At 36.9% G+C, this 23,355-nt stretch overlaps 1 protein-coding gene across 2 annotated transcripts; it reads left to right on the top strand.

The window, feature by feature from the left end:
- The first annotated feature begins 20,717 nt into the window (after window positions 1–20,717).
- On the top strand, window positions 20,718–21,447 carry LOC149167328 (protein CYSTEINE-RICH TRANSMEMBRANE MODULE 12-like). Of its 2 annotated transcripts, XM_089431507.1 has the most exons (4): window positions 20,718–20,865; window positions 20,949–21,039; window positions 21,143–21,218; window positions 21,314–21,447. In XM_089431507.1, exons 1-3 carry the CDS (start codon window positions 20,802–20,804, stop codon window positions 21,186–21,188), a joined length of 201 nt encoding a protein of 66 aa, XP_089287633.1. In that variant the 5' UTR covers window positions 20,718–20,801; the 3' UTR covers window positions 21,189–21,218; window positions 21,314–21,447. The 2 variants fall into 2 exon arrangements, with proteins under 2 accessions (XP_089287633.1, XP_089287632.1); XM_089431506.1 differs by having other exon boundaries at window positions 21,143–21,447.
- Window positions 21,448–23,355: the final 1,908 nt, after the last annotated feature.

The raw sequence follows: 23,355 nt of genomic DNA, 5'->3' as shown, positions 1-23,355 counted from the left end.
ACAAACAGAAACTATCAGGGACAATCCTTCTTAAGGGTGAACAAAAGCTACAACCAACCACAGGTAAAATCTTCTCAGTTTGGCTCAAGAATAGATGAAAATAGAAATTACAATCAGTTGGCTGATAGATTCAATAACCGCAGAAGCTTCTTCAATGGACAATGCTTTTCTTGCCATAACTTTGGTCACAAAGCAGCTCAGTGTGTTGCATATAAAACAATCATGACTAGGGAAGCTCAAAAACAAAGAAGTATGACAGGGATTACAAAGAGGACCTATAACAACTTTTCGGTTCTTGAAAATGAAGTTGAATGTTCTATTTGCAATAATTTTGGTCATAAAGACTCTGAATGCAGGAGCAGGTTTCAGGAGAAAAAGGAACAAGCCACGAGCACCAAAAAATGGAGAATAAAGGAACCTCAAACAGAAAGATGTGGGATAGCTTTTTATGCAGAAGGACAGGAAAATCTATGGTACATTGACAGTGGATGTTCGAAACATATGACAGGTGATAAAGAAAAACTTGAATCTTATTCTACTTTAGAAAAGGGAAAGAAAGTTTCTTTTGGAAATGATACTCCTGCAACTATAAAAGGAAAAGGTATTGCTCCTTTGAAAGAAAAGGTCAAGGCTGGAAATGTTTTGTATGTTGATGGATTGAAGCATAATCTACTAAGTGTCAGCCAGATGTGTGATCAAAAAACCGAGGTTATTTTCAGATCGAATGGATGTCTTGTTCGTGATCTTGATACAGGTAAAACAGTTCTCAAAGGCAAAAGAACTCCAAATAATCTGTACATATTTGAAGAAGGACAACAACAATGCTATCTTAGCAAGGATGAAGAGCACTGGTTATGGCATCGAAGGTTGGGACATCTAAGCTTCTCACAAATAAGGAAAGCATGCAAATATCAGGCAGTTCGCGATCTTCCAGATATCAAAATTCCAGACAACACCATATGCAAATCTTGTCAGTTTGGAAAGCAAACCAGAACTAACTTTCCAGAGAAGGAAGGATCAGCTAGCTTGCCTCTTGAGCTAGTCCATACAGATGTATGTGGTCCATTTAGGAAAAGGACACCTCGAGGAGAAGAATATCTGATATTATTCATTGATGATTTCTCAAGGTTTGTTTGGTTAGGGCTTATGAAGCACAAAGATGAAGCATTCGAAAAATTCAAATCCTTCAAAGCATTGGCTGAAAATGAATCAGGACACAAAATTAAGTGCCTCAGATCTGACAGAGGTGGGGAGTTCACATCAAATGAATTTTTCGATTTCTGCGATGAACATGGGATAAGAAGAGAATTCTCTACAGCTAGAACTCCTCAGCAAAATGGGGTTGTGGAAAGAATGAACAGAACTATCCAACAAATGGCTCGTGCTATGCTCGATGAATCAGGTACTCCTGCAACCTTCTGGGGTGAAGCTGCACATGCTGCTGTTATTATTCTTAACAAAACAAATGTCCGAGTAAACAGCACTCAAACACCTCATGAGCTTTGGAGTGGTAAAACTCCTTCCGTGAAGCATTTCAAAATCTTTGGGAGCAAATGTTATATTAAGAATACTGATGAGCAACTTGGCAAACTTGAACCTAGAGCAGATGAGGGCATTCTTCTTGGTTATTCTCCACATAGCAAAGCATACAAGTGCTACAATAAAAGACTTGGCAGAATTGTTGACAGTATTGATATAGTGGTTGATGAGAAGGGATATATTCCTAGGCAAGTTCATCATGAAGACATTGAAGAAGATGAAGGTTACTCTCAAAGGCGAAATGATCAAGAAGAAGAACCTCAAGAAGAAGAAGAATCTCAAGAAGAACCAGAGGAGCAGACAAGAATAGAAGAGAAGACTCCATCCAGATATGTTCAAAAGAATCATCCAGAAACTCAGATTGTGGGGCAGAAAGAAGCAGGAGTACAAACAAGAAGGACACTTGCAGAAGCTTCAAGCTACTTGGCACTACTCTCCTCCACTGAACCACAAAATGTGAAAGAGGCATGCAAAGATGAATGTTGGGTCAAAGCAATGGATGAAGAACTTGAGCATATCGAAAAGAACAACACTTGGGAATTAGTTCCTAGACCAAAAGATAAGAATGTAATAGGAACAAAATGGGTCTTCAAGAATAAATTAAATGAAAATGGAGAAGTAATTAGAAACAAGGCCAGACTTGTTTGTAAAGGGTATGCACAGCAAGAAGGAATAGATTTTGAAGAGACCTTTGCTCCTGTGGCAAGACTTGAGGCCATCCGAATGTTCCTTGCTCTCTCAAGCTTTCAAAACTTCAAGGTATTTCAAATGGACGTGAAATCAGCCTTCCTGAATGGAGACTTAGAAGAAGAAGTATATATTGAGCAGCCAGATGGTTTCATTCTTGGAAATGATCCAAACCTTGTATGCAGATTGAAAAAGGCACTCTATGGACTCAAACAAGCTCCAAGGGCTTGGTACTATCGGTTGGACAAATATCTTCACCAACAAGGCTTTTCAAAAGGAGCAGCAGATAGCAATCTCTATATAAAAGTTGAAAATAACAAATTGCTAATTCTTGTTGTTTATGTAGATGATATTATTTTTGGCAGCAATGAAGAGACTATGAGTCAAAACTTTGCCTTGGTTATGCAGAAAGAATTCGAAATGTCACTTCTTGGAGAATTGACATATTTTCTTGGATTGCAAATCCAACAAAATGAAGGAGGTATCTTCTTATCTCAAACCAAATACCTCAAGCAGATCTTGAAGAAGTATGGCATGGAAGAGTCAAAGCCAGTATGTACACCCATGGTTACAGGATGCAGCCTCAGTGCAAATGATGAATCAGCAGCAGTTCACCAACCCACTTATAGATCCATGATTGGGAGTTTGCTTTATTTGACAGGTACTCGACCAGATATTACACATGCAGTAGGAATGGTTGGAAGATTTCAAGCCAACCCAAAGGAAACACATCTTCAGGCAGTCAAAAGAATCTTCAAGTATCTTCAAGGGACCCAAAACTATGGCTTATGGTATCCTAGAAATACAGATCTCACTCTTCATGCTTACACAGATGCAGATTGGGCTGGAAGTGTGGATGATAGGAAAAGCACAAGTGGTGGTGCTTTCTTCATGGGTTCCAGATTAGTATCTTGGTTCAGCAAAAAACAGAGTTCGATTGCCTTATCTACAGCTGAAGCAGAATATGTGGCTGCAGCATCTTGTTGCACACAACTTCTTTGGATGATGCAGACCTTGCAGGACTTTCAAATCACTTGCACTCCACCCGTCTCTATCTTATGTGATAATACAAGTGCAATCAGCATTTCAAAGAATCCAGTCATGCACTCAAAGACCAAGCACATACCAATCAAGTACCATTTTCTTCGGGAACAAGTGCTTGAGCAGAAGGTCAAGTTGGAGTATGTTCCTTCTAAGGAACAAGTTGCTGATATTCTCACAAAACCACTGCCCAGGGAAACTTTTGAATATCTCAGACAAAAGCTGGGAGTAGTTGATGCTTCATCCTGCTGTTGAAGCTTGTCTGTTCTACAGAAAAGTTGGTATACGCAAGTTACGAAAGGTATATACGCGTATACACGCGGATTTATGCTGGGAATGTCGCGTGTATGGTGTACGCATGTTGCAGAGATTATATCCGCGTCCATACGCCGCTTCATGCAGGAGGAATCGCGTATATGAAGTTCTGAACAGCAAGGGCAAACTCTGGAGTTCTGAACAGCAGTGGGTATGTCAGAATTCTTCAGGCACGGTTTCAGGAGGTGCAGCAGGCACAGGTTCAGGGGGAGCAGCTTAAAAGTCTCATAAAGCATTGTTGGCATTCAGATGTTTTGGTTGTTGATTTCAAGAAAAGGAGCTCAGAAAGAAATCCTGGTTGCTGATCTAAAAAGATGTTTATAATATGCTGCTGATGACTTTCATAAGTCTTGGTCTAGATCTGTTGTCTCTATGTCATATATCTCTCTTGTGATATCTCTTTTATGGTGTCAAGGTCATGTAACGGCCTATGTTGGTTTCCCCACTATGCCTGGGATGAATGCTGTAATGTAATTGGTTGTTTCTGATATGTCCCCTCTTGGTAGGGAGTATGGATGTAAGTATTGAGTCTTTTGGTGATAGGAAAGTCCCTTATGGTGTATAAGTCTTGGTTCTTGTTGAAGAACATCTTTTGCAGATCTGGCCTACTGTCAGGGGGAGCATGAGTCAGCACAGCCAAGCAGAGGTATCAGCATGTCCTCAGGGGGAGCACAGCCCTTTGCCCTTGATGTCAAAGGGGGAGAGTGATTTGGTGTGGTGGTTGCCATCAAGTCCAAAGGGGGAGATTGTTGGCATTATGATTCAAGTGTTGTCCTTGATGGCAACTCACTCAGAGGTTGGTACAGGTGATGGCAACTTAATCAGAAGACAGATCTTAGTACAGCATGCCAAGGAAGTTCATATACGCAGGTTCGTTAAGCCCAAGTCGCGTGTACACGCTAGTTGGATTCAGAAAAAGCGCGTGTATGTGGAAAAGTACCTTTGGTCCATGGTGGTTAGTCCTTGGAAGTTGTGCCTATGATTTCGGACCATTGTGTCTCGACGGGCGTGTCGATCCCTAGTTTTGAAGTTGATGGTATTGTGTTACTATGGTTTTGGTTCTTGGTATTGAGCAAGGCCTAAGGCTATATAAGGAGAAGAAGATCATTAGGCAAGATCATCTTTCGACAAGGCTTGAATATCTAAGAGAGAAAGAGATCTGATATGCAGGTTCTGGGTTGCTTGATCTAAGCCAAGGAGAGATCACATCGGTTGATGGAAGACTAGATCTAAGGATAGATCGGGATCTAATGGTTTGAAATGCACTATCATGATATGGTTGATTATGCGTATTTCTAGATCTGCATATTGTCGCAATGTTATGTTCTGGGTCTAACTGATGTCTGGTACAGCTGCAAATTGAGAAAGTTTATTTTTAGATCTGTACGCAGGTTGGCTTCGGTAAAAGCGCGTGTATACGCGGGTTTTGCTCATTGAAGTAGCGTATATCTTTTGAAGCTTGATTTTGGGTTTACAGTGGGGTCTGACTGTTATTTCAGAGTTCTGTAGTCTGCTCTGTGTTCTGGTAACTGGTGATTGACAGGGTTCAGTGGTTCAGTGATTCAAAGTTTGATAATACTAGTATTGGTTGTTTTATGCTTCAATGATCTGTTGTGAAAGTTGAATGAATTGGGGTCTACAGATTGTAATGTTATGCTTCAGGAATATCCAGTCTGAAAATGTATGAAAGGTGGTACCTGAAGGAAAGAAGATTGTAGGTCAGCACCTACGTACTAGTATCTTGGCTAGTACAAGAGCAAAGGGGGTTGGAGCTCCCTTCCAAGGAAGTTTGGAGAACGAGAGAAGGTTGTAGCCTTCTGCAGGTTGTAGCCTGCGTACTGGTATAAGGCTGCACCAGTACAAAAGATTGTAAACTGAAGTTTCATATTAAAGAAAGATAGAGACAACTTGCAGCAGGTGGTTTTCACCCACATTGGGTTTCCACCTTACATCTTGGTGTTCATGTGTGTGGCTTTTGATCTGTTCTGTTATACTGCACCTGTTTACTGTTAATGTGGTGAATAATGTCCTGATGAACTTAACTGAAGAATAAGCTAACTAAATTATGAGTTTTCTTCTTATACGCTGTTTTATTTAGTCACAGTAGCGTGTACACGCTGGTTCACCTAACTGAAGTAGCGTATATGTTTCTGAGCATTGAAAAAGTTTGATTGATCTGATAATACTGATTCACCCCCCCTCTCAGTATTATTTCCAACATTACCTTGTCCCAATACTTTTGCTGAAACATTAGTTCAAAGAATAACATTACCTTGATAGTTCTTCCTAAAAGACTCCATTTTACTCTTATCTCGAGTCATGTGATGAGAACATCCACTATTTATGTACCTTTCATCTTCATCTTCTAATGATCAAAGAGCAAGACCACACTTTATTTTTTATTCTTTTTATTGCTTATTATGAGAAACGTTGGTGGATCCATATTTTTCAGATCTTCTGACATTAATGTTCTTATCTGGTTTCTTACCATGTTGTCTATGACAATCCATATACTTGTTCCTTTATTATTTTGCTACATGTCCAAACTTGTTACAAGCATAACATATTATATGTTTCATATTCATTCTATTGCAATCAATGGCTTTGTGACCAAACATATTGCAAGAAAAACAATATCCCTTAAAATACCTGGAAGCTGATGATCTTTCTGTGAGGTGTTTATTAGCTTGAAGCTTTCTACTTCTATAATTAGCTACAACATGTCCATAATTATGACATATAGAACATTCAAATTATTGATCAGGGGAGAAAATCGGTTAACACTTCTATAGTTAGGAGTAAATGATTTCCTTTGAAGACTTCCTTTCCTTGGTTGTTGATGAGGTTGACTTCTTATCTCCTTGTTGAGCATTGCATATTTTTCATTAGAATTCCTTGCCTTAGCTTATGAACTAGATTCACCTTCAATAGTTTCATGAAAGCCAAGACCAGATTTGATTTTAGGATACCTTTGAATACTAAGAATATTATCCAGAATCTTAATACTATGTTGAAATAAAAAATGTTTATCCTTTTCTTCTAATTTACCTTTTAGGATATTTACCTCAACCTGATATTGCTTTACCTTTTCTAAATACTGATTCTTCATAATTTCTTCAACCTTTCTTCCTTCCTCCATTTGCTGTTTTAATTTGAGAATCTCTTCCTTCAACCCATTTTCTTGTTCTTCAAATGCTTGAAGTAGTTCTTCATTCCAGTTATTTGATTTTTCAAGATATGATTTTAGAGAGATGACCTCAACTTCAAGATATTCACAATATTGATTAGATACTATACCAGCATGATCCTTGTTATCATAAGCCTGCAACTTATCGTTAAGATTAAAAATCTTTTTCAAAGCAAGATCAAGTTTTGCTCTAAGATCAAAAATTTATTCTAACTTGTCTTCCTTTGAATCAACAACTCCATTTGTCATTTTGGACACATTGTTGGATATAAGATTACCTAAGAAATCTTCCTTTGGGACTTCTTCATATATTTCTTGTACCGTATCCCATACTTTCTTTGCAATAGTGTATTCATAACCTTATTCAATATTGAATCAAATATGCTACAAAATATGTTACTCAAAGCCTTAATGTTCTTTTGCACTTCCTTGTTTGATGGAGGAAACTTGGTGAAACCATTACACACTAGATGCTATACATGGAGATTCATTAATTATACTTCATCTTTCATTTCCATTGTTGATAATTATCTTTGGTTGACATAGGCACATCTACATTGTCCATTTATTCTAACTTGCCTTAATTTGTTGCTTCAAGAGGCATCATTTTTTAATCTAAGTGCTTACTTTTACTTTTACCCATAAGTGCAAGATCAGTGGTTTCACTATCATCATCACTGTCATTGTTGCATAGATAATAAAATGGATCACATTTTGAACAAAAATCCATACCTGATGATGCTTCATCTTCTTCATTCTTGATCACTAGAAATCGGGTTTCTCCCAAACTTGAATATTTACTGACATCTATAACTACCATTGTATCTGATATATCTTGTCAATTTTTTCTAAAGCCCTTCTTTGACCAATATTCTTCTTTCCCATCATCTTTACGGATCTTATTCAAGTAATCAAGCTTCTTCTGAAGGACCTTCTATGATATAATTTGTTGGGAAAAATACTCAGGGGGGAGGGGTGAATTAGTATTTTCAAATCATTAAATTTTTCAAATTCATATCCTGATTTTTGTATGCGACTTTATTGAAGGGAACCCAAGTGTGTAGCAACTATTATTAAGAATAGCGTATATCTACTAATTTTAAGTTAATTCATCTTATGTTTATCTCAAGCGAGTGAATAAATTCTTCATTAAACATTAAATAGATACTAATCGTGTGCAGTAAGAAAAAAATAAACCATCACACATAAGCACCACACATGAACACCGGGATTTAAGGTGGAAACCCAATGTGGGAAAAAAACACCTGTTATTGTCGTCTCTATCTTATATAAAGAAAATCTTTTACAATGTTGTACTGGTGCAGACTCATACTAGTACATCGGGACCCGCCTATAGAAGGCTACAATCTTTGCTTGTTCTCCAGCTTCTACTAGAAGGGAGCTCCAACCCCCTGAATCTTGTACTGGCGTAAATGTATACCAGTATACAGGCACCCACCTGCAGAAGGCGACAACCTTCGCTCGTTCTCCAACTCCTATTGGAAGGGAGCTCCAACCCCCTGATCTCGTTCACCAGCTACCACTGGAAAGAAGCTTCAACTCCCTAATTGACAACTAAAACCCTAAACACTTTTGGGGACCATGTTTCATAATTTTTCATGCTGGATCCACCTATTACAACACATCACAACTTGTAGGCCATGTTTCATCAAATTTTCATACTGGGCCCACTACCAACATTTAAGCTCAAAACCAATAATCAAAACTGAAACTTATTACTGCACTCAATCATCATCTGAACCAACCAATATCTTAATCAACCAAATCAACTGAAACCCAAAAAATGCAACTTAAACAACTAGAACAGCCAGAATATTGTAACCAAAATATCAATCAACATACTGCACATCAAAGAAACCAGATTCTGTTACTGCAAACCCTAATAAACCATATATCAAAATATATATCCTACTTTACAATAGAAAACTCGTGTGTGTACGTGCTTTCCATGAAGCATACCCATGTATAGATCTTCAACCATTGAATCCTAAAAGTGAACCATTGTCATCCTAAACTAAATAATGTGTCCTACATAGACCCACTACATCTTTCTGAAAAATCCACTACATCATGTTTGATTAATTGCATGATATGAGTATGTGTTTATAATATTGCATGAAGGAATGACCTTGTTTTAAGACATTTGTACTAACAGAATATGTGTTCATACAACTGATATGCACTTGAGTGCAAGTGGGTACTATTTGTAGTATTATGACTAATGATTATGATATGGATAATTTCAAATTAATAGACATGATGTCTCGATCTTTGGCACATGTGATTGACATGTGTGAACAATTGAAGGGAAACATGCTTGGTATTAGTATGACAAGATAAAAATTGATTTGTTTAAATAACTAATAGCTGGGTGATGTGGTAGCACTTAATAAGACTCAATTGCAGTAAGGAAAAGGGTGAAAGAAAGGAATTTGGTGATAATTATTTTCGCTACATTTGGAAACCGCAATTCCCAATGAATGAGTGCTTTGCATGAATAGAAGAAGTCTTATTAACCTTGATTTTGTCCGACATCATGTGGATGTGTGCTATATCCGTGAACATGTATTTGACAAATATAATAGTTGGCTTCTAGTTATGGCTAGATTCATCAAGGAATTGCAGTCCTTTGAGAGATGATATATGTACGTTTTCGGTTAGAAGGTAGTGTGTTTGGCATAGTAAGGTAAGGTAAGGTAATTGATATATTGTTATATTGATTTATGCACTAACAATTTTGTGTTTATGGAAGTATGATGAATGGAATTGCATGCAAAAATAGACTTCCATAGTTCTTGAAGAAGGCTCGGGTTGAAATTTTCTTTGGAGGCATTGGGAACCATGGGGTTAAGTCAGGGTGTCTGTCGCTAGTTTGTTCTTTTGGTATTTTTTAATTTGTTTGTGTTTGATTTGTAGTTTTGTTTGTTTCTAGTGCATGACCATGCAATTTTGTTTGTGGTATTATTTTGTTATTGGTTTTCCATGTTTTTCTTCTTATTTGATTCTTGTTCTTGCTTTTTTATGTTTTTAGGGTCCTCGGAATTGTTTGGGAAAAGAAAAAAGTTAATGGAGCTTGGGGAAAGTTAAATGAAACCCAAAAGATAATGTAAGAACCTGATGAAACATGGTGCATGAGTAAAGGGTAACTGAAGGAAAGAATATGACAACCAGTTGAGCTAGTTTGGTCCATTGGGGTAAATAGATGTTGGTAGGATACTCATGAGAAAGGTAACAGGAAGGGAAAAGTAAATAGATTTGAGGAATCATATGCCTTGGTTATGTTAGGAATTATTGTTCCTAATGTTGTGCATGTTGTTCACTAATAAAAGGAGTTCTCTTAACCTTGATATTATGATATCTAGTAATTATGTTGTGATCATGATTATTGATAATGTTTATGTGTGTGTGTGTGTGAACATAATTGTCTGAAAGGGTTGTTAGGGGTCATTCTTATCGAAAAATAATTGCTCTATGCAGGTGAATGGCATGAAGAGGTTCTTGTGATGAGGAATCAAGTGGGAAAAGTAACACTGATAGATCTATGAGGTTAGTATCATGTGGATATTGTTTGATATTATGTGCTTACAACTATGCCTATGTTTATGTTATGGATAGGCTATGTTGAAGGATACATCAGTGGAATGAAAGCAGTGTAATTTGCGACATGTTGGGACAAGCATGGATAGTGGAAAGAGCCACAGAGCTAAGATTTGGATTGTGGATGCACATAGTAAGGCGCGAGAAAGACACTAGAGGCAAGGTTGTCTAGTAGAGATAGTGTGGTCTCTAAATGTGCAGTAAAATCATTGTCTATATGTTGTGCATGTTATGTTGTGTACATGTGCTACTTTGTTATGTATATTGTGTAGCCATTGTATCGTGACACATGTATTCATTGTATTATACTGTGAGTATGTATATTTGTTGTGTTGTACACTATGTATGTGTGTGTGTTGTACAATGTGATGGGATAGGAAGGTATGGGACTGTTTGGGCTCCTATTGCTGATATTGAGGGTTGAGGCAATTTAGTCTATGGATGCCCTTATTGTTGATATTAAGGGTTGAGACAGTTTAGTCTCTAGATTCCCTTGGTGTTGATATTGAGGCTTGAGGTGGTTTAGTCTCAGGATACCCTTGTTGATGATATTGAGGGTCGAGGTGGTTTAGAATTTGGATGCCCTTGTTGCTAATATTGACAGTTAAGGTGGTTTAGTCTTTGGATTCCCTTGTTGTTGATATTGAGGGTTGAGGCGGTTTAATCTCAAGATACCTTTGTTTCTAATATTAAGGGAGGAGGCAGTTTAGTCTCTAGATTCCCTTGTTTCCTTGAAGAGAAGGCATTGGGTGCTTGTCAAGTTTGGAAACCGATCCAACGTGTGTACGCGATTGAAGAGAAGAGAAGGCATTAGGTGCTTGTTAGGTTTGGAAATTGGTCCAGTGTGTGTACATGGCCAAAGAGAATAGAAGGCACTAGGTGCTTGTCAAGTTTGACAAACGATTTAGTCTATACACAAAAATGACAAAGAAAAAAGGCAGAAGCAAAGAACAATTTGAAAGATAAGTATCAATACTTTATTTCAGTTTCTAATTATGCACATAGTTTATGATTCTGATTTGTGATGGTTGAGTTTTGACCTAACCAGTTGTGATATGTTTATATATGGTGATTTGATAAAAGATTTAGTTTGACTTGTTGTAACAAGAAGTAAACATAATTATAGGTGTACCTTATTGACAAGCTACCAATGAAGTATGATTTAAATTTATTTCAATTCCTTTTTAGTCTAATGACAATTACGTGCTTGGTATAGGAAAGCAGGGAAATGTCTGGTCCGGGTGGTTGGAAATGGCTGCAAGAGCGTCAATAGTAGTAGTAAAAGGAATTGGAACATGAAACAATATGTTTGTAAAGCACTTCAAGAGCAGGGCCAATGTCGGACACTGGTACCCAATATTGCCTGTTTATTTCCATGAGCATGTTATGGCTGATATGATGGTTTTGAGGCAAGGATATGCCTTGTATTTTCGACATCCCGATATGAGGAAACATTGCTAAGGAATGGATCGCTCGAGGGAATGTGTAGCACAAAAGGGGATGACGGGGAACTTGGAAAGTGAGTGACTACATGGAAGGGGGGTGACTAGATTACATGAGGGACTATGTAGCCAAGAAATAAAGGGTGGGGAATGAATTTTTTTTTTGTCATTAGCATTGCTAGATGGAATCAAAAGCACATTGGGAGTGTGACTTGGAACAATGAGCCAATGATTGTGCACTGGAGAAACACAAGGATCATAGCGTTGGACATTAGATGCAGGTTTGACTTTGGAAATGGATTGTAGACTTCTTGGGAAGGAGGTGAATTCTAGTATTACTTTGAGGGTGGAGGTGTGTGTAGAAATTCCCACTGTAGATCAACAGATTATGCAATATACTAAAACACAATACAAGATCTACTTCTGCAACACTTTGCGGAAGCTTAATCAATTTGAGCACGATCAATGAGAACACATCTAACTGAGAATGAGAAGCAATCACACATAACATAGAAAAAATAACTCGGGGAAAGCCTCAGCCTAAAACCCCAACTCTGTATTATCATACAAGTGGAAATATAGTCCGGATTACAAAAAGAATCAACTCACAAGCTACCATGTTCTCTCTGCAATCCCTCTACTGCTCATAGACAGTCAAAGGCCTCTCTCAAAGCTTCTCCTCTACCCTCCAAGACTCTTATTTCTTTGTGCAATTTTCCTTGGGGTCCAGTGCAGCGACTTGTGTGAATTGGTCTCTTCACACACTCACTAACCTCTAATCTAACTACGTAATCCTGAAGGAGATAAATCCTTCTCCATGGATGAGTTCCCTTTATAGGAAAAATCCATCCAACTGATAGTACACTGTCCCTCCTCTCATCTCAACTGGGTCTCTATCTAAATCAACATGCATGAGTTATTTATGAGAGAATATTCAGTTATCTGGAGAGCAACAATTACATGCATACAAGCATTAACTAACTAAACTCACATTAATTTAAACAAATTTTTTAACTCAATCTAACTAGACTTGACTCAGTTAATTGAGCCAACTAATTACAACTCAAATTAGAACTCATTCTTATCTCTTTAACTGATAGATAAATTTCTCAATTAATGGAGAAACTGTTGCATGTCCTCACATAGACTTCATGTTTGATTTTTCACAACTAATTAATTCATGGTGAATTAATTAATTTATTTTCAAATGGCTGTTAAGTTCAAATTCGAATTTTACTTCCTATTTTAGTCCAGGGACTGACTAAAATTAGAATCTATCTCAAATTGTTAAAAATAGAACACTATTTTTGGCACTTCTATTTTTCATTCCCTATTACTCAATCTAGCACTGGTACCCAAACTACTATTTATAGCAGTGCTATTTTTAGCACTTCTATTTTTAGCATTTCACGTTGCCATTTTCAACACTCCCTCTCAACAAGAAAGGCTTCAACTCGAACCCGATCCTGTACCTTTGGAATGTTTTGCATGCAACACTTCTACCAAGTGTGGTTGCTCCAGCAACTCTAGAAACAAAAAAACTCCCCACTGACCTCTCTATTGGGCTAGAAACATACTCTGATGCTAAAGCTATACATGCTGCTGACAAGTTCTCCCTCTCTGACCTCTGAGCTTCTACAACACTCCATGCATCTCGCATCATTGCACACCTCTCTGTGCCATACTGCACTGGTGCAACACTCCTATGCCTCTCGCATTGTTGCAGCCTGCTAGCTCTACACAGTCCAGGGACTCATGCACCGTAGCTCTCTCTGCCGCTCCATCTACATCTGTCTCTGCCCAATCAACCAGTCCTACCACTCCTTGTCGAGGCTCCCATAGCAAAGTCAAATCAAAGAGGTTGAGTACCTCAAGGATCCTGCCCCTATTCTAGCCTTCTTGGGACTGTCACTCCACATTGCCCCACCTCCGACCTGGAGGTATGGATGCATTGATCCCTCTGCCCACCTGGCTCGAAATTTCCCCCTACTGGAGGTCTCTGCATGAGTGGATGCCTCCACTCAGTCTCCTCTCAGCTTCTCTAGTTGTGGCTGCTTCACCAATTGTGGCTCCTCCACAATTGTCTGAGACTTCTTCTGGCGCTGCATGTTGAGAGGTAATTTACTCTCCCTCTCAACCACCAAGTATCTAACCTTTGTCTTTCTCCTCAAGGTTTTGCATGCATCTTGAACCTCAAGAGCATATAGGTTCTTGGCTAGCACACCAATCTGTTTCATCTTTCCCGCCGTCACGAAATTTTCTGGAAAAAGAGCTAATTTTAAATCAGCGATATCTCCCTCATCCAAACTCCGATTTAGCCGATTTTTTTTTGAATTTGGGTATTTTTTCGCAAGGAATCTAGATCTGCTATTTGTTTCTGAAAATTTTGCACAAAAATTTCAGATCTACTCTGAAAACTCGTGGCCTAAAACTCAAAACTTCGAAATCTCCTCTGGTATATTGTTCTCCTCTTTGATCACATTTACTCTGATACCATGTAGAAATTTTCTACAAATCAGCTAGCTCCGATACCATGTAGAAATTCCCACTATAGATCAACATATTATGCAATATACTAAAACACAATACAAGATCTACTTCTACAACACTTTGCGAAGCTTAATCAATTTGAGCACGATCAATGAGAACACATATAACTGAGAATGAGAAGCAATTACACATAACACAGAAGAAATAACCCAGGGAAAGCCTTAGCCTAAAACCCCAACTTTGTATTATCATACAAGTGGAAATATAGTTTGGATTACAAAAGGAATCAGCTCACAAGCTATCCTGTTCTCTTTGCAATCCCTCTGCTGCTCATAGATAGTCAAAGGCCTTTCTCAAAGCTTCTCATCTACCCTCCAAGCCTCCTATTTCTTTGTGCAATTTTCCTTGGGGTCCAGTGCAACCACCTGTGTGAATTGGCCTCTTCACACACTCACTAACCTCTGATCTAACTGCGAAACCCTGAAGGAGATAAATCCTTCTCCATGGATGAGTTTCCTTTATAGTAAAAATCCATCCAACTGATAGTACATTGTCCCTCCTCTCATCTCAACTGGGTTTCTGTCTGAACTGACATGCATGAATTATTTATGAGATAATATTTAGTTATCTGGAGAGCAACAGTTACATGCATGCAAGCATTAACTAACTGAACTCACATTAATTTAAACACACTGTTTAAATCAATCTAACTGGACTTGACTCAGTTAATTGAGCCAACTAATTACAACTCAAATTATAACTCATCCTTATCTCTTTAATTGATGGATAAATTCCTCAATTGATGGAGAAACTGTTGCATGTCCTCACATAGACTTCATGTTTGATTTTTCACAACTAATTAACTCATGGTGAATTAATTAATTTATTTTCAAACAACTGTTAAGTTCAAATTCGAATTTTACTTCCTATTTTAGTCCAGGCACTGACTAAAATTGGAATCTACCCCAAACTGCTAAAAAAAGAATGCTATTTTTATCACTTCCATTTTTCATTCCTTGTTTCTCAATGCAACACTAGTACCCAAACTACTATTTATAGCAGTGCTATTTTTAGCACTTCTATTTTTAGCATTTCTTGTTGCCATTTTCAACACTCCCTCTCAACAAGAAAGGCTTCAACTCGAACCCGATCCTATACCTTTGGAATGTTTTGCATGCAACACTTTTACCAAGTGTGGTTGCTCCAGCAACTCTAGAAACAAAAAAACTCCCCACTGACTTCTCTATTGGGCTAGAAACATACTCTGATGCTAAAGCTATACATGATGTTGACAATTGCTCCCTCTCTGACCTCTGAGCTGCTACAACACTCCATGCATCTCGCATCATTGCACACCTCTCTGTTCCATCCTCCACTGGTGCAACACTCCTGTGCCTCTCGCATTGTTGCAGCCTGCTAGCTCTACACAGTCCTGGGACTCATGCACCGTAGCTCGCTCTGCCACTCCATCTACATCTGTCTCTGCCCAATCAACCAGTCCTGCCACTCCTCGTCGGGGCTCCCATAGCAAAGTCAAATCAAAGAGGTTGGGTACCTCAAGGATCCTGCCCCTATTCTAGCCTTCTTGGGACTGTCACTCCACATTGCCCCACCTCCGACCTGGAGGTATGGATGCATGTGATCCGTCTGCCCACCTGGCTCGAAATTTCCCCCTACTGGAGGTCTCTGCATGAGTGGATGCCTCCACTCAGTCTCCTCTCGACTTCTCTAGTTGTGGCTGCTTCACCAATTGTGGCTCCTCCACAATTGTCTGAGACTTCTTCTGGCGCTGCATGTTGAGAGGTAATTTACTCTCCCTCTCAACCACCAAGTATCTAACCTTTGTCTTTCTCCTCAAGGCTTTGCATGCATCTTGAACCTCAAGAGCATATAGGTTCTTGGCTAGCACACCAATCTGTTTCATCTTTCCCGCCGTCACGAAATTTTCTTGAAAAAGAGCTAATTTTAAATCAGCGATATCTCCCTCATCCATACTCCGATTCAACCGATTTTTTTTTGAATTTGGGTATTTTTTCGCAAGGAATTTAGATCTGCTATTTGTTTCTGAAAATTTTGCACAAAAATTTTCAGATCTACTCTGAAAACTCGTGGCCTAAAACTCAAAACTTCTAAATCTCCTCTGGTATATTGTTCTCCTCTTTGATCACATTTACTCTGATACCATGTATAAATTTTCTACAAATCAGCTAGCTCCGATACCATGTAGAAATTCCCACTATAGATCAACATATTATGCAATATACTAAAACACAATACAAGATCTACTTCTACAACACTTTGCGAAGCTTAATCAATTTGAGCACGATCAATGAGAACACATATAACTGAGAATGAGAAGCAATTACACATAACACAGAAGAAATAACCCAGGGAAAGCCTTAGCCTAAAACCCCAACTTTGTATTATCATACAAGTGGAAATATAGTTTGGATTACAAAAGGAATCAGCTCACAAGCTATCCTGTTCTCTTTGCAATCCCTCTGTTGCTCATAGACAGTCAAAGGCCTTTCTCAAAGCTTCTCATCCACCCTCCAAGCCTCCTATTTCTTTGCGCAATTTTCCTTGGGGTCCAGTGCAACCACTTGTGTGAATTGGCCTCTTCACACACTCACTAACCTCTGATCTAACTGCGCAACCCTGAAGGAGATAAATCCTTCTCCATGGATGAGTTTCCTTTATAGTAAAAATCCATCCAACTGATAGTACATTGTCCCTCCTCTCATCTCAACTGGGTCTCTGTCTGAACTGACATGCATGAATTATTTATGAGATAATATTTAGTTATCTGGAGAGCAACAGTTACATGCATGCAAGCATTAACTAACTGAACTCACATTAATTTAAACACACGGTTTAAATCAATCTAACTGGACTTGACTCAGTTAATTGAGCCAACTAATTACAACTCAAATTAGAACTCATCCTTATCTCTTTAATTGATGGATAAATTCCTCAATTAATGGAGAAACTGTTGCATGTCCTCACATAGACTTCATGTTTGATTTTTCACAACTAATTAACTAATGGTGAATTAATTAATTTATTTTCAAACAGTTGTTAAGTTCAAATTCGAATTTTACTTCCTATTTTAGTCCAGGGACTGACTAAAATTGGAATCTACCCCAAACTGCTAAAAAAAGAATGCTATTTTTATCACTTCCATTTTTCATTCCTTGTTTCTCAATGCAGCACTAGTACCCAAACTGCTATTTATAGCAGTGCTATTTTTAGCACTTCTATTTTTAGCATTTCTTGTTGCCATTTTCAACAGTGTGAGCCTCTGGGTTCCCTTGTTGTTGATGCATGCATCCTATCCTTTTATTTGATGGCTAAAGAAAATGTACATTTGTATGCATGCATATATTATTGTGAATACTATATTCAGCTAGATCTATAAAGCTCCATAAATAATATGTTTGTTTTCTAGTCGAAGCAAATGTGTATAAATATTTGTAGTTGTTATTGTAAATACTCTAATGAGTTGTGTTATAAAGCTCCACTAACTTGTATGTTTGTTATGTTTTTAGCGGGCTGTCATTATAAATACCGCATCGAACTATGTTATACATATCTATAGGCTATATGTTTTGTTTTCAACAGATTGTTGGTCATAGGTGTCATAGAACACCAAGGATGATATTCCCCTAAGGGGGAGGGGTTTGTAACATCCTTGGGTTAAAGTTCATGTAATAAAAGGTAATTTAATTTTCCCTTGAATTAAATTAGGAATAAAATTGAAATTCCACATCACAAGACAACTTATACGAGTTAAATAAGTTAATTTGACTTAGTTGGCTATAAAGGCAAAATAAGACCAAGGGCATGGGACACATATTCCAAGCTGAATGTTGGGTGAATATCATTCACTTACGGTTTATTTATGGCTATGGAAATTGAAAAATGCATTAGCAAAGGTAAAGAGGAAATAATTGGTATTTATTTATGGAAATAAAGGAAAATAGGGGAAAAGAAGGTGAAGGGACAAAGATTTGCATGTAAGGGAAATTAGAGGAGAAATGAAAGAAAATGAAGAAAATAGAGATATCAATGGTGAAAAGGCACCTGAGAATCAGTTGCTAGCTTTTTCCCATCTTTGGAGTAGGTGTAGAAAACGAAAGAGAACAAGCACTTGGACAAGGAAAGCAAAGGAAGGAAAATGACAAGCAAAGGAAAACAAATGAAAGCAAGGAGAAGGTTAGATCAACAACTTCAACACGAAGATTTTGCAGGTAACAAGTTGCATGTGTGATTTCTTAGCTGAGGTGTGAACGCATGGTACATGCATTTAATTATTTGGTTTATTTGTTGTCATTGGCATGGGTTTTGTTCGATTGACAGTGATTTCAACCTTGCCTTGACATTTCCAAGAAAACCATGTTGTGATGGGATTCATTCTCGATTGAGCTTTGGATTGCCAGAAAGTTTTGGAATCAGGTGAGGTGGTTTCAAGAAAATTCCCAAGGGTTGGTGGTGGAGATGGTTTTCTCTGAGAAGCCCTCAACAGGTGGGTCGAGACAGGAAAATTCCTTAAGGTATGGTTAAAAAATTATGAGGCATCCAAGCTTGTTTTCGTTTTCTGATCTCTTGACTGATTTTGGCGAAATCGTGGTAGTTTGAGGGCGGAGGTAGTTTAACCTCTGGATTCCCTTTCTTGTTTATGTCTTAGTTTATCCCATGAGATCCCACATTCATTCCTGGAATATGGCATGGGGGTGATTGGTTGAAAGAAATATTTGGTTCTACTCAATATATGGTTGGGTGGTACGTGGAAGTTCCTGACTTGGATGGATTTTGCATAAGTAAATAAGAACTATTTTCTAGACCTATTTTCCTATTGTGATCTATGAGCACTTGTACTTGTTATTAAGTTGATTTGATGGATGATTTGTTATGGTTAATATTCTGGTTATATGCTAGTTATAAGCATGGTTCTATGATGTGCTCTAGCTATGGCTCTCGTTTGTGATTTGATAAGTATTTGAATGGTTGATGAATGCATGGGCTAACAAGTGTTGTTGCAGCTACTTAAGTGGGCATTAGACCTTCTTGGTGATTCTTAGATGAAGTTCAGAGGTTTAATATCAGATATGCATTCACGACTTGTAGCTTACATGTTTACCAAGTGTTTGATGAAATGTTTGTTGTGTTCTAGGTCTGTGTAGGTGAAGATCTTATTCAAGTTCTGAATGATTAGCATTGTTAGCATCTTATTTATGCTTCTAGAAAGTTACAAGAAATTTTGGGAAATAGTCTGGAGACTAGCTTAAAAAGTGGCTTATATCTTGGAACCACAGACACAAAACTGGAGTTGTTGGGTCATAGCCTCATGGAGGAAAGCCTGTGAGTGCGGTTATAGCCTCATAACCACATGTAAGTGGTGTCAAATGTGCGGTTATGGGTCTATGTTAGTGAAAAAAGGTTCCAACTCTGAGATTGGTCACATGGGGTGGTTGGTTAGCTCCTTCATGGTTTGTAGCCCTTGAGGAAGGTAAGAAAGGTTCAAGTTTGTAGGCCCCACTTTCTTAACTGGAACTTGGAGGTCGGGTCATGTTAGAGTGAAACTCATCTCATGTTTACCTAGGCAAGATCGTGAAATTGGGTAAATGTGAGAGGAGGCATTACATAGTGGATGTCACACTATGGAGTAGGGACTTCCCCATACTGATTGTGGATACCATAATAAAAACTTTAATGGATCATGTTGCCACATCCCTAACCATGTGGATAAGTTCTTCGACAATGACAACCCACTTCCCAACTTTTCTCCAATCACATGCCCTATTTGGGGATTAACCCCATTTATATTATCATCATAAAAATAACAATATAATATTAAAAATGTCGAATCAAACTAATAAATACCTATATATAATAAATTCTACCAAACCAAGTGTAAAAGGGAAATTTTAGACTTTTTGATTGAGGAGAAATTTTTTGCATGAGGAATCTCTTTTCCACATCATAATGGGATGTGACAACTCAATATGTTTTTTTTCATATTTAGGATTGTAATTGTGGGTACAAATTTACTTTTTCCCTTTTTTTTTACTCAAATCTTATAATTATTTTTTTAATAAAATTATGCATTTTGGTTATTTAAAATATTGTTTTGAAAATACATTTAGAGTACACCATAATCATGTACATGTATGTGTTAATATGGATCCGACATGTGTTAAGATTCTCAAGTGGAGATGACTAAGTATTCGCAGGAAACCGGGGCCTACTGCTTTACTTTTAGTCTGTAATATATGAGGTTTTTCACCGAAAAACAAACAGGTGTCGGTGAAGAATAATCTAATTAGCTGTGCACTTTAGACTTTGCGCTCAATCGCTTTACTTTCGTCATGGTGTATATATATCACACTAATGGTAAACAACCCCATTGCACAATCAGTTCATCATCGTTGCTCTTCCTGTGAGTTGAAGCTCTGAAGGTGTTGATTCTCAAGAAGCACGCCATGTCTGACAACAACAGGTCTCCACCACCACCTGCAACCTTCCCAGAAGGAAATCCTCCGCCAGGTTACGTACTTTCTTCACCTCGTCCGCTTAGTCGCAATCACAATTAATTTTCATTTCCATTAAAATGCTTTTCTTGCTATCAGGGTATCCCACGCAAGCTCCTCGGCCTCAGTATGCTGAAGCTCACACTATCAAAACGCAGCAGAGAGAAGAGAAGGGATTCATTGAAGGATGGTATGACTTAAATTCAAAATTTCATTAATATATTTGTATTTGTCTGTATGTTAGGGTTAGAGTTTTCTGTTATTTATTTGTTTATGTGGTCGTGGATATGCAGCCTTGCGGCTCTGTGCTGTTGTTTCCTGTGCGAAGAATGTTGCTGATGGGTGAGAATGAGATTAAAGTGGGAGAAGGTTGAATTATATTTTATTATTGTACTTTCATTATATTGTGTGATTTCTGCGATGAGATATACGATTACTATCGAATGAGATTAAAGTGGGAGAAGGTTGAATTATATTTTATTATTGTACTTTCATTATATTGTGTGATTTCTGCGATGAGATATACGATTACTATCGCTTGGAGTGAACAGATCCTTTGTGTACATGCTCAGCATAATAAAGTGTGATTAAGTGGATACCTCCTCACATGTCATGATAATGGACTTCTTTTTCCTTACCGTACATTGTAAACATGTGTAACGTCCAAATAATAACAAGTCTTAAAAATGTGGTAGAAGATAAAATCAAATCCAATTGCACAAACAAGACACGTATGTATTATTTTGATGTCGTGAATACACACTCTTTTTAATAAAGAAAACTATTTGATGTGCAAAGACGGTAAAGTAAATTGAATAATTATTACATTGAATCAATATTAACTTTTTATATATTTATCAATTTAAATCTATTTAACTTTGGATTTATTATGGATTAATCGGGATTTAATTTCTACAAATGCAACCTCAATTGCAAAATTGAATCAAATTTAATTGCACAAAAAAGACAAGTACAAGACCATAAATTATTATATTTCTGTTGTGAATAAATAGTGTTTTTAGTAAATAAAATTCTCTGATATGCAAGAACAACTTCCAAAGTCAATTGAATAATTGTATCATTGGAATACAATATTAACTTTTTCCATGTTATTTAATGTAAAACTATTTAACTTTGGAAGTATCATGGATTAAGAGGGATGGAATTTATGGAAATGTAAATTTTTTAAAATAAGAGATCAAATCTTTTTATGCTGATTGTTTTTTATAATGTAAGATTAAATTTAATTTTCAATTTATCATAGATCAAGAGGGACGAAACTCATGGAAATGTTAACTTTTTAGAATGAAAGATCAAATTCTTCTATGTGAATTTTTTTTTAAATGTAACACTTGAAAAATATGTGTACCTTGAGAGGTTTGATCTCTCTCAACACATGATAACAATTATTTTCCCAAATTTGGCACTTTAAAAAAAGATTGCACTTGAGGAATTCCATCTCTTTCTCTTCTTCTTTTTTATCATAACCTAGAATTTTGTTTTAATATAAATCTATATATGGGCCATAATGGAAGTCTAAATTTACATTAAAGTTAAACTAATCATGGTTTCTCATGATAGATTAGTGGCCATGCAAACCTATAAAAATAGCCATATATGAAAAAGATGAAATATAAAAATCCTTGTAAAAAGATGAAATGTAGGAAAATGAATTACCATTCCAAATATATAATTTATCTTTATAAAAATGGTGTCCAATTATATGAATTTTGACTTTAGTTGACATTTTATTTAATATATAACACATACCTTTTAGTTAGTGTAACTTTTGAGAACCTAAATGATGAAATTTGACTACACAAATTTGTAAAGTTATAGAAACAAATTGTTTTTCTACACAAATATTTTTTCAAAATTTATAATTTTAATTTCTGTTTTCTAAAATTTTGAAATCCGTTATATTCTTAAAATTGCAAGTTCTTTTATTAGTGTAACATAAAGGGATCTTAATATCATCATACAATCTTTAATTTCTTATATTCTGGGTACTAACATCATTTTGCGATAGTTTTTTTCAAATGGTTAAGGCCAAAAAAATTATAGTAGAAAGAAATGATGGATGTATTTTGAGATTTGATATGTGTCATGAGAAAAATGTATTAAGAATAGTAAATTATATATATATGGAAAATGGATTTGTCTACCCTATAGAAAAATTATATGTGTACGTGTGTGTATATATATATAGATATAGATCAATGGATAATGGATTTGTCTCGCCTATATAAAAATAAAGTACATATGTGTGTTTGTGTTCTCGAAAAATGATGTTTTCCTTTATTTGGAACCCAAACCACCAAGTTTATGGTTCTAAAGCTATATCCAAAGCAATCAACTCATTGTGCACATAAGTTTCTTATTGTGAAAAAAATAAATTCAAAAAACTATATGTGTTTAATTAGCTTTAAAAATGTGCACATGTTTTTAGCAGTAGGAACATGTGTGCATTATTGCAACTAGAATATTTAACACATGAGAATTGATT

The sequence above is a fragment of the Pinus tabuliformis genome, chromosome 5_1 (genome assembly GCF_031772625.1).
Source record: "Pinus tabuliformis cultivar Carrire ecotype Pingquan chromosome 5_1, CPIR1, whole genome shotgun sequence".
NCBI classification, from domain to species: Eukaryota; Viridiplantae; Streptophyta; class Pinopsida; order Pinales; family Pinaceae; genus Pinus; species Pinus tabuliformis.
This window is presented reverse-complemented; position numbering and strand designations above follow the sequence as displayed.